An 11,593-nucleotide genomic window follows, 5' to 3' on the forward strand; every position below is an offset into this window, starting at 1 on the left:
TTAATTTTCCCTATTATCAAAACTTGCAGATGAAATTTCCTGGATCATTATTACATCTACAGATTTCTGTTGGTCGGTGACCCATAATGAAATTTAGTGTAGAATATATTTTCTTTTGACACCGACCCCCTAACATGAAGAACAAAGGTACAATTTGGCTTAAATGAAAAACTATATAAAAATAACCTAACAAATTATAATTTTCGCAATTATCGAAATTTGCAGATCAAATTTCCTCGATCCCTATTATATCTACAGATTTCTTTTGGTCGGTGACCCATAATGGAATTTAGTGTAGAATATATTTTCCTTTGACACCGACCCCCTAACATGCAGCACAAAGGCTCAATTTGGCTTAATTGAAAAACTATATAAAAATAACCTAAAAAATGTTAATGTTCCCTATTATCCAAATTTGCAGATGAAATTTCCTCGATCCCTATTATATCTACAGATTTCTTTTGGTCGGTGACCCATAATGGAATTTTGTGTAGAATATGTTTTCCTTTGACACCGACCCCCTAACATGAGGAACAAAGGCTCAATTGGCCTTAATTGAAAATGTTTATAAAATTAACCTAAAAAATTTCAATTTCTTCTACTATCCAAATTTGCAGATCAAATTTCCTCGATCCCTATTATATATACATATTTCTTTTGGTCGGTGACCCACAATAGAATTTAGTGTAGAATTTTTCTTCCATTGACATCAACTCTCTAATATGACGCCCAAAGGCCGATCTTGGCTTAATTGATAATTCACTTACTATCAAAATAACTGGTATCATCATCATTGGATAATTGTGGTACAAATTCCGCCTTTTGTCGCAATAGGGAATTCCAATCCAAACCATCGAAATAGAAATGTTCCTTAACCTCCAGCGCTCCGGCTTGAGTACCCAAACGATCACGTGGATTTTGTTGTAGTAATTGTGTTATAATATCTTTAGCCTCCGGCTGTACGGGCCAATCATCATTATCCGGCCATTCGATGTCATCGTTAACGGTATGAGCGAAGAGCTCCTCAGCCGTTTCACCAAAAAACGGTACACAACCAATTAAAAATTCATATAGAATTATACCCATTGACCACCAATCGACAGGTTTACCATAACCCTGACGTAATATCACTTCGGGTGCAATGTATTCGGGCGTGCCATAAACCTGGGAGAAAAGAGGAGAGTTAGTTAAATTGGAAATTTGAAATTTTTTCGTGGGGAGGTACTTCACTTACTTGCTTATCGGAAAATTGCCGCGTCTCCGAATCAATATAACCCTCATATAAATTTGTGGCCAATGACATTAAACCCATTTTCGATAGACCAAAATCGGTTAATTTTATGTGACCCAATGCCGTGATAAGTAAATTATCCGGTTTCAGATCGCGATGTACGATGCCATAACTATGCAAATACTCAACAGCTAATACAGTTTCGGCAAAATAAAATCGTGCCATATCGGCTGGCAATGGACCAATATTTTTCAGCAATGTGGCACAATCCCCACCCTCGACATACTCCATGACCAGACACAGATGCTTCTTCGTTTCAAACGAACAATACATGCTGACAACGAAGGGGTTGTCGGCAAACGACAGTATATCACGTTCGGCAAAGACCTGTTCAACCTGATTGCGTAAAATGAGATTATTTTTATTGATTTTTTTCATGGCGAATCGCTGCCGCGTGGTCTTGTGTTTAACCAAATAGACAGCACCGTAGGCACCATTTGAGATCAGTTTAACGATATCGAAATCGTGTTCGCTGGGTATGGGTTGGGGTGGTGGTGGTGGAAGTTGGCCGGCTGCTTGTTGTTGAGCATCTTGCGAAGCCAATGACTGCTGCAGCTGATGTTGTTGTTGCTGATGCTGCTGCTGGGCCCCAAACGAGGGCTTCAGGGCAGCCTTTTCCTGTGGCGTCAAATTCAAATTGGTTTGCTTATTGAGAGTGGCGCCAAAGGGTGGCATTTCCCCTGTGGCCACTGGCGTCTGCGGCGGCTGCAATGGCATTGGCGGGTGTGGTGTATTCGAACCACTGTTGGCCAACAAATTAAGTTCGGCATTTGGATTCAGGGTCACCGAGACACAGGTCAGCGGTGAACTTAGTAACAACGAGCATGGGGTACCCGAATCATTGAGAACACTTGAATTATTCGAACCCTTATTGTCACAGACCTCCCGGGTCTCTTTAGCCTCTTGTTGCATCTCCGCAATGGGATCCCGATTCAAACCCAATTTATGGATTATATACTGCGGTATGTCCGCCTTGATGCCCTGTATGGCCTTGGCCTGACCCTCGGCAGCCTCAAGTAAATGATAAAACTCTTCGGGATCAAATTCCAGGCATTCCAATAACCTCGCGGGACGTGAAATGATTAGTAACAGCTTCTTAATGACACCCGCCAATTCCACAGCAGCTTCGGGACTTTTCTCTTTCGTCTCCATTAGGAGACGTTCGAGGTTTTCACTCATTTCATAGAAATACCGCGATGTGATTAGTTTGGCCTCGGATTTATTGAGGCAGTCACGGGCCATTTCCAGCACCTGATGATGTACAAACCGGACAATGGGTTGTGAGTCGCGGAAGCTATTGCACACGGCGGATTTATTTTCATTAATGAAGTGTTTTAGTCTCTCCTCCATTTGTTGGGTGGCCTTGGGGAATCGCTCCTTATACATGGTGTTCATCAGGGCAATTTCACTGTCAATTGCAGGCGAGCGGGAGGGACTTGACAGGGAGCGGGAACGGGGTCGGTGGAAGGGAGACATTCGTCCGCCATTGTTGTTATTGTTGCCAGGACCAGCAGCAGTGCCGCCAGGGGTCCTGTTAGCCGGATTACAGGCGGTGTTTAGTTCAGCACAACAATTGGCACAGGCCTTTTGGGGTGTACCAGGTGGTCCGGCGGCAGCTGTGGCGGCATTTCCAGTTGGCACATTTGGTGGTGTTGGTTGTGGTTTAAATTGCTTAGGACTTGCCTGTCCTGGGACGGTATTTTTATTCGTTGTTGAGTTAACACTGCTGCTGCTGAGCAGGGCACAGTGTTTTAAACAATGAGGACGATTGGAGGCGGCCGCCGCAGCTGCCGCCGCCATGTTCTGCTGATGCTGCTGCATATGCTCCGCACAACAATTTACCACCATGGCATCTGCCCCGCCGACTCCTGCCATTAAATGCATATTTTGTGGATCATCCTGGCCGCCACCTCCAGCAGCCATATTGGGTAATTGATGCAATGCCTCCTGGCTGGAACATTGACTCTAAAAAAAGAGAGAAATACCTCATCAATAACAAATCATCCTCCTCCTCTTCTCTCTCCTTCAACTCACCGATAAATTTGAACTACCCGGCGTGGTGCCATAACCCGATGAAGGCAATGAAGCCACTGACCATCTTCTACCATCACCACGACATGTGGCTATACGTTTTATGGGCGCAAATGCAAATTGCATCGGCGAATTGATACGCGGACTATCGACGGGACTTGCCGAATACGGTGAATGAGATCTTGAATTTCCTGCAGCTGCTGCTGCGGCCGCCGCTGCTGCAGCCGCAGCAGCCCCTATACCACCGGTAACCAAACTCAGACGATGATGAGCCACCCCACTAGAACTGGCCGCCGAGCCACGCATAACAACACCATGTAAATGATGTTTACCGATACCCAAGCCAGCACAGCTACCCGAACGTGATATATTCAAGGAACTGGAATTATTGGGTGAGGAGGCGGCTGCGGCCGATGTTGACGCTGCTGCATTAGCTGTTAGCGTTGATGTATTCGAGTTGGAGGCTAATGATGATGCGGATGCCCCAGATGAATGATGATGGTGATGCTGGTGGTGTTGATGATGAGCATTACATGACGAGGATGAGGGTGAATGATGGATGGCATGCATACTGGTCTGGGCCAAACAAAGGCTAGTATCGCGTTCACGAAATGAACTACTGCCCAAGGAGGTTAGGCAGGGTGCCGATTTGCCCAAGGAAGTATTGCGCATGCGTACCAAATTTGAGGAATCTAAAAATAACGAGGGGAAAGAAATTAGTATAACAACAATTTTTTCGATAAATTATCGATATTTCGATGAATTATAGATAAACTATCGATTTTCTATAAATGATCGATATTTGATTTTCGATAAATGTCCGATTCTCCAACAATTATCGATTTTCGATAAATTATAGATTGTCGATAAATTATCGATTTTCGATAATTTTAGATAAGCGATAAACGATCGATTTTTGATAAATTTGAGATTTTCGATAAATTACCGATTTTAAATTAATTAAAATTATTGATAGTCGATAAGTTATCGATTTTCGATTTTTTTATTATCGTTTCTTGATAAATATCAATTTTCGACAAATTAACGATTTTCGATAAGATATCGATTTTAAATTATCGATTTTCGACAAATATCGATATTTCAATATATTATCAATATTTCAGCAAATATCGATTTTTCGATAATTTATCGATATTTTACTACATTACCGATTTTTCGTTAAAATGTCGTTATTACGGTTAATTATCGATATTTTTCGTTAAATTATTGATATTCGATAAATAACGATTTTCGATTTTTAAATAATTATCGGTTTTTGATAAATTATCAATGTTCGTTAAATTATCGATTTTTCGCTAAATTGTCGATTTTTTTCTTTAAAATATCGTTATTTGATAAATGATCGATTTTTCGATATAATTTATTGATAATTTATGGTTTTACTCACCATTACTACTTGATCTCATCGAATACGCATGCTGTTGATAGGATATTTTCCTCAATAGCGCCCCATAGCCTCTGGCCGGCAACGATATCGAACTACCCGATAAACCACCTGATGAGGATTTTGTCAAATTGAGATTGCGCAACAGCGACTGGGATGATGATATCGATGAATCGTTATTTTTCGGTGATGAACCGAACATCTCTAAACCGGTGGAGGATTTTGTGGTTCCGCCACCGCCGCCGCCATCATGAGTATTATTACCGATACTTTGTAGACTATTAGCGCTATTATTGCTACCACCTGTCGTTCCATGTGGTGATCCAAATTCTTGATCCGAATCTTCAAATATTAAAACTCGAGCTGAATAGCTGGATTGAGGTCGGGTGCGGGCCACCGAACCGGAATTTAAATGACGTTTGGCCACGGGACTGTTGGAGGCGGAATTGGATTTACTATAGCCACCACTGCCACCGCCTGCGCCACCAGAGGGTGCACCGCCGCTACCATGTAGGATGCGGCTACTTTGATTGGGGGATATCGAAGTGGTCGTATCATCGTTAAAGACGTTGGATGTCTCGGTGTCAGCAAGACCACTGATATCGGCCAGCATTGCTGTGACCGCCGCATCGGGTAGTTTCTTTTGTGGGGTAGAGGTGGACATTTTACTCATGGCCAAGAGAGTAGACGATGCCGATAATGCTGCTGTTGGTGCAGCTGTCATTGAGGTAGCGCCGGACCTTGAGGTCGTCGTCGTCGTGGCCGCCGACGTCGTCGTTGTCATAGTGGTTTTGTTGGTGTGACCCGATGATGTTGCTTTCGACATGATTGTGGATTGTGACAAGAGAGAGAGAGAGAGAGAGTGTTGGTGTGTGAGAGAGTGAGTGAGGCAGGGAGAGCGATGGAAATAAAATAACGTAACGGAAATTCCTCCGGTTTTTCTTTTTCTTCTTTCTTCACTTCTTCTTAAACATTTTCTAAAACAAAAATATTCAAGTTGGTTGTCCTGCAGATTCTCTGTTGAGGGGTTTGGAGGAGTAGTATATTGCCTCCCAGGGTTTCAATTCCTTAAAAGTATACACGAAGTAATTCTTAAAAAAAACTTTATCCTCTTGTTCTTCTTTGTTGTTGTTCGCTTTCTTGTGTTGTCTAGCTGTAGTGGGCGACTGAACCGGACTGCACTGATCTGAGGTCTGACCTGTTGCTGCGGTTTTTTCTTATCGAATAAATCTCATCATTCAAAATTGTGTTATTGTACACCCGGATACCTGGATACGAGAGTCAGTCCGTCTGTCAATTGAGTGAGCTGCGAATTATTGTTCGCAGTGTCGACAACAACAACGACAATAAGACAATGGTATACAAATAGGCAGGCATGCACGCACACGCTCTAGTTTTGCTAAACTAAATGTTGTAGAACTTTCTCAGTGTTCTCTTGTTGAGAATATTTCCTGGTTTCGGCTGTAGTACTGACGACGACCATCATAATATCCATGGAATAAACATTGAACCTGGAAATCGAATCCGAAGAATGAAAGAAAAGATATTATTTATAAAAATAAATATTATTAATAATAATAAGTATGATTAATAAATATAAATATTAATAAAAAATTAACACCATCTTTGCCGGGTGTGTGTGCGTAGTTGGAGGGGGTATTTAAGAGGAGGAGGCGCCCTACTGGATGGCTTTGGAACAAAGGAAGAGAGACATTTTTGAACTATAGCTGACAATAATTAAATAAACACAAATAAATATCGATTTTTTAACTAAAAATTATCGAAAATAATATATCGATTATTTTTTTATCGAAAAATATCGATTATTTTTTATCGAAAAAATATCGATAATTTTATATCTTAAAAATATCGATTATTTCTTTATCGAAAAAAATCATTATTGTTTTATCAAAAAAATATCGATTATTTATTATCAAAAAATTATCCATAAAAAGTTATCGATTATTTTTTTATCGAAAAAATAATGTTTTATAGAATTATTCATTATCAAAAAGTTATTTTCGAAATCCTTGAGAAAATATATCGATTAATTTTTATCAAAAAAATTCTCGATTTTTTATCGAAAAAAATCATAATTACAAAAAAAAAAATATTATCCATTATTTTTTATGGAAAAAATTATCGATTTTTTTTATCGAAAAAATTATCGATAATTTTTATTGAGAAAAAATCGATTTTTTATCGAAAAAAAAATTATCGATTTCTTCTATTGAAAAAAATTATCGATTTTTTTTCGATACAAAAATGTTAACTTTTTGTTTCGAATTTTTTTTTCTATTGATAGATAAAAATCGATAATTTTTTTTTCATAATAAAAACGTCAGCCTAAAAGGCTACTATGTCAGTATGTATGTTTGTGTGTTTTTTTAATTATTAATTTATTCCACAATGACAACAACAATAAAGACTTTTTAATCCATTTCTATAAAAGGAATCGTTATTGTTTACGATCCGACTGGTTCTGAATGCAAAAAAATCGATGGGAATAGAAAATAATATCGAAACGACGCAGTAACAGGAGAAATGGGCGACCGAACACATGTTTGATTTCCCAAATGCATACAAAAAAAATACATGGCTAATAGAAATTTGTAAATATGGATTTGAATATAGAATAAATTAAATGAATAATGAATGATTGAAATTTTTTAAATACAAAAAAAAAAATTACCGATGTTTTTCCATAAAAAATTTTATCAATTTCTATAAAAAAAATTATCGATTTTTTTCTACAAAAAAATTATCGATTTTTTTCTATAAAAAAAATTATCGATCATTTTTCTATACAAAAATTATCGATTTTTTTCTATTAAAAAATTATTGATTTTTTTTCTATAAACAATTTATTGATTTTTTCTATAAGAAAAGCATAGATTTTTCTCCAAAAAAAATTATCGATTTTTTTCTATAAAAAAATTATCGATTTTTTCGATTAAAAATTATCGATTTTTTTCTATAAAAAAATAGATTTTTTCAAAAAAAATTATCGATTTTTTTCTGTAAAAAAATTATTGATTTTTTTCTTTAAATAAATTATCGATTTTTTCTATTAAAAAAATATCGATTTTTTTCTATAAAAAATCGATTAAAAAAATTATCGATTTTTTCTATTAAAAAAATTATCGATTTTTTCGATAAAAAATTATCGATTTTTTTTTATAAAAAAATAAAAAATTATCGATTTTTTCTATAAAAAATTATCGATTTTTTCTATTAAAAATTTTTTTTTTCTATTAAAAAATTATCGATTTTTTTCTATAAGAAAAGCATAGATTTTTCTCCATAAAAAAATTATCGATTTTTTTCTATAAAAAATCGATTTTTTTCTATAAAAAAGTATCGATTTTTTTCTATAAAAAAATTATTTATGAAATTTTTTTCTATAAAAAAATTATCGATAAAAAAATTTTTTTTCTATAAAAAAATTATCGATTTTTTTTCCAGAGAAAAAATTATCGATTTTTTTCTATAACAAAATTATCGATTTTTTTCTATAAAAAAATTATCGATTTTTTCTATAACAAAATTATCGATTTTTTTCTATAACAAAATTATCGATTTTTTTCTATAAAAAAATTATCGATTTTTTTTTCTATAAAAAATTATCGATTTTTTTTCTATAAAAAATTATCGATTTCATTTAATTTAAAAAAAATTGAAAATTTTTTTCGAATATTTTTTTTTTAATAAAAAATTCAATCCACCCCAATGTCCACACACTAACGTCATCAGGAAATTTTTAGTTAAATTTATTCCACACAAAAAAAAACACTTGTAAATTTGTATCGAAAAGAATAACGTACGCACCCCCAAGGGTGAGTGCGAAATCCGCAATCCGAATACGCAAAAGCGAATCGATCAAAATAAATTGGTGGAAAAAAAAAATTAAGACATCATTGTAAAAATTTATTATTAAACAAAAAACAAGGTAACAACAACAACAAAAATCAAGTTATAAATATGTATGTATGTTAATATGTCGGTAGCGGTAGCAGAACCGCAGTAATAAATAAAAAATAAACTTTAAATCCCAAAAATATTCTGTCTTTCTTGTAAGATAAAACAAAAATCCGTAAATACGCACATACACCTTGGTATGTAAATATTATTTACGTACTTTATACAAATACACATATGTATGTATGTCTGTAATAAAAATAAATACCAATTTATTCGGTTGGGTATGCGGAATGCTTTGTCGATATAGCCCGGCAATAACCATTTGGAATTTATTACCACCAACACCTCATTTTTGGACCAATCCAAAAAAAGAGCAAGAACAACAACAATAAAATAATGTATTGTAATTGTATTTTGGATCGGAGCCAATAATAATATTTCATATATGACCGAAAAATTTTTTTTTTGAATTTTTTTCTTGTAGGGTGAGAAGGGTTCCGAACTACGTATTGTTCCACAAATTTTTAAAATATGCAAAATTTTTGCCCTGCTCAGGAAGAGATTATTTTTAACGAAATTTGAATTTCGTAATTTTTAAAAAAGAGCAACTCTCCTGAGAGCTTTGAGTCATTGTTTGCCTAATCCCTTGTATGCCTACCAAGGAGTCTCCTGAGCCTTATCCTTCCTTCGCCCAGATATCCAGGCAGCCAGCCTACCTCCCTATTGGATGGTGGGTTCTCCCCATTTTTTTATTTTTTATGGTTGACAAGCACTTTGGGGAAAGCTTTTTATTGTCATCAAAGCCTTAACGGCATTTCATTGTTTCCTGTCTACGGGCATTCATTAAAAAAACTTAACTCAGGTGATGTAAGAAAACAGAGAGAGAGAGGAGAATTTCAACCACCACCATCATCACTCAACCCCCCAAAAAACAATTTCTTTCATTTTTCTTTTAGGGGGATGACAACAGCGGGGTGGGAGGGAGGTAATGTGCGTATATATTTATGTATATTGCGACAATTCCGTTTTACGCGTTAATAATTGAATAAGTGAATGACCTCATGTGTTGTTGTTATGTGTGATTCTTTGGGGTCTCCGCCGTTTGTTCTATGTTCGGAATTTTTAATGCGATTTTGTGGATTTTGGCTTCATGTATCATTTTACATGGATTTAGAAATAAAATAAAAAATATATTTTTTTAAAAAAGTCGATTTGTTATAAAAAAATCGAATATTTTTTAATATAAAAAAATCAATAATTTTTTTAAAGAAAAAAAAAAATCGATAATTTTTTATAGAAAAAAAATCAATAATTTTTTACAGAAAATAAAAACGATAAATTTTCAAATAAAAAATCGATATTTTTTTTATTTAAAAATCGATAATTTTTTATAGAAAAAAAAGAAAATTTTTTAAGAGAATAAAATCGATAATTTTTTTATAGAAAAAATCGATAATTTTTTATAGAAAAAATCGATAATTTTTATAGAAAAAATCGATAATTTTTTTATAGAAAAAATCGATAATTTTTTTTATAGAAAAAATCGATAATTTTTTTTTATAAAAAAAAAAAATCGATAAATTTTTTTTTATAGAAAAAATTAATAATTTTTATTGTAGAAAAGAGTCAATAATTTTTTTTATTAAAAAATCGATAATTTTTTTTATTAAAAAATCGATAATTTTTTAAGAGAAAAAATCGAAAATTTTTTAAGTGAATAATATCGATAATTTTTTTTTTAGAAAAAAAAATCGATAATTTTTAATGGAAAAAAATCGATAATTTTTTATGGAAAAAAATCGATACTTTTTTATAGAAAAATCGATAATTTTTTATAGAAAAAAAGATAATTTTTTTTTCAGTAAAAAAAAAATCGATAATTTTTTATAGAAAAAAAAATCATTTTTTCATAGAAAAAAATCACTATTTTTTTAAAGAAAAAAATCGATAACTTTTTTATAGAAAAAAATATAATTTTTTTTATAGAAAAAAAACGAAAATTTTTTAATAGAAAAAAAGTCGATAATTTTTTGAAAAAATCGAAAAAAAATAATTAATTTTTTTTTAAAAGGAAAAAAAAATTTATGGATTTTTTTTATCTTCATTCGATTTTTTTTATAGAAAAAAAATCGATAATTTTTTTAGATGAAAAATCGAAATTTTTTTAAGAACAAAATCGATAATTTTTTTATAAAAAAATATATAATTATTTTATCGAAAAAAAATTATATTTTTTTTATTGAAAAAAATCGATAATTTTTTATAGAAAAAAATCGATAATTTTTTTTTAGAAAAAAAAAAATAATTTTTTTTTAATAAGAAAAAAAATAATTTTTTTTTATCGATATTTTTTAATAGAAAAAAAAATCGATATTTTTTATTTTTTATAAAAAAAATCGATATTTTTTTATAGAAAAAAAATCGACCAATATTTTTTTAATAGAAAAAAAAATCGACCACAATTTTTTTTTTATAGAAAAAAAATCGATATTTTTTATAGAAAAAAAATCGATATTTTTTTATAGAAAAAAAATCGAAAATTTTTTAAGAGAATAAAATCGATAATTTTTTTATAGAAAAAAAACGATAAAAAATTTTTTTTTTTGTATAGAAAAAATCGATATTTTTTATAGAGGAAAAAATCGATAATTTTTTAATAGAAAAAAAAAAAAAAATTTTTTATAGAAAAAATCGATATTTTTTATAGAAAAAAAATCGATTATTTTTTTTTTTTTTTTTTAGAAAAAATCTATAATTTTTTTAAAAAAAAAGAAAAAAAATCGATAATTTTTTTATAGAAAAAAAAAAAAGAAAAAAAATGGGATTCAAAAAAAATTTGGTACCAAACATTTTTTTTTTAAAAAAATATTTTCTAAAATGGTTTTTTTTTAAAAAAAATACCGCAATTTTTTTATGAAAAAAATTTGGTGCCAAAATTATTATAT

The 11,593-nt window shown here is 32.3% G+C and overlaps 1 protein-coding gene across 1 annotated transcript in view; it reads right to left on the minus strand.

Annotated features, from left to right (window-relative positions):
* LOC133333334 (mucin-19) overlaps positions 1-5,553 on the minus strand; it is a gene marked incomplete at its 3' end in the record, with an annotated part of 33,086 nt that extends 27,533 nt beyond the window's left edge. The window contains 5 exon segments of the mRNA XM_061541651.1: positions 768-1,164; positions 1,235-3,159; positions 3,202-3,256; positions 3,326-4,014; positions 4,731-5,553. Coding sequence (XP_061397635.1) covers positions 768-1,164; positions 1,235-3,159; positions 3,202-3,256; positions 3,326-4,014; positions 4,731-5,553 — 3,889 coding nt within the window.
* Positions 5,554-11,593: the final 6,040 nt, after the last annotated feature.

Source organism: Musca vetustissima, unplaced genomic scaffold (assembly GCF_032173495.1).
Source record: "Musca vetustissima isolate MV318-11 ecotype Yass unplaced genomic scaffold, APGP_CSIRO_Mvet_v1 utg22976, whole genome shotgun sequence".
Taxonomy (NCBI): domain Eukaryota; kingdom Metazoa; phylum Arthropoda; class Insecta; order Diptera; family Muscidae; genus Musca; species Musca vetustissima.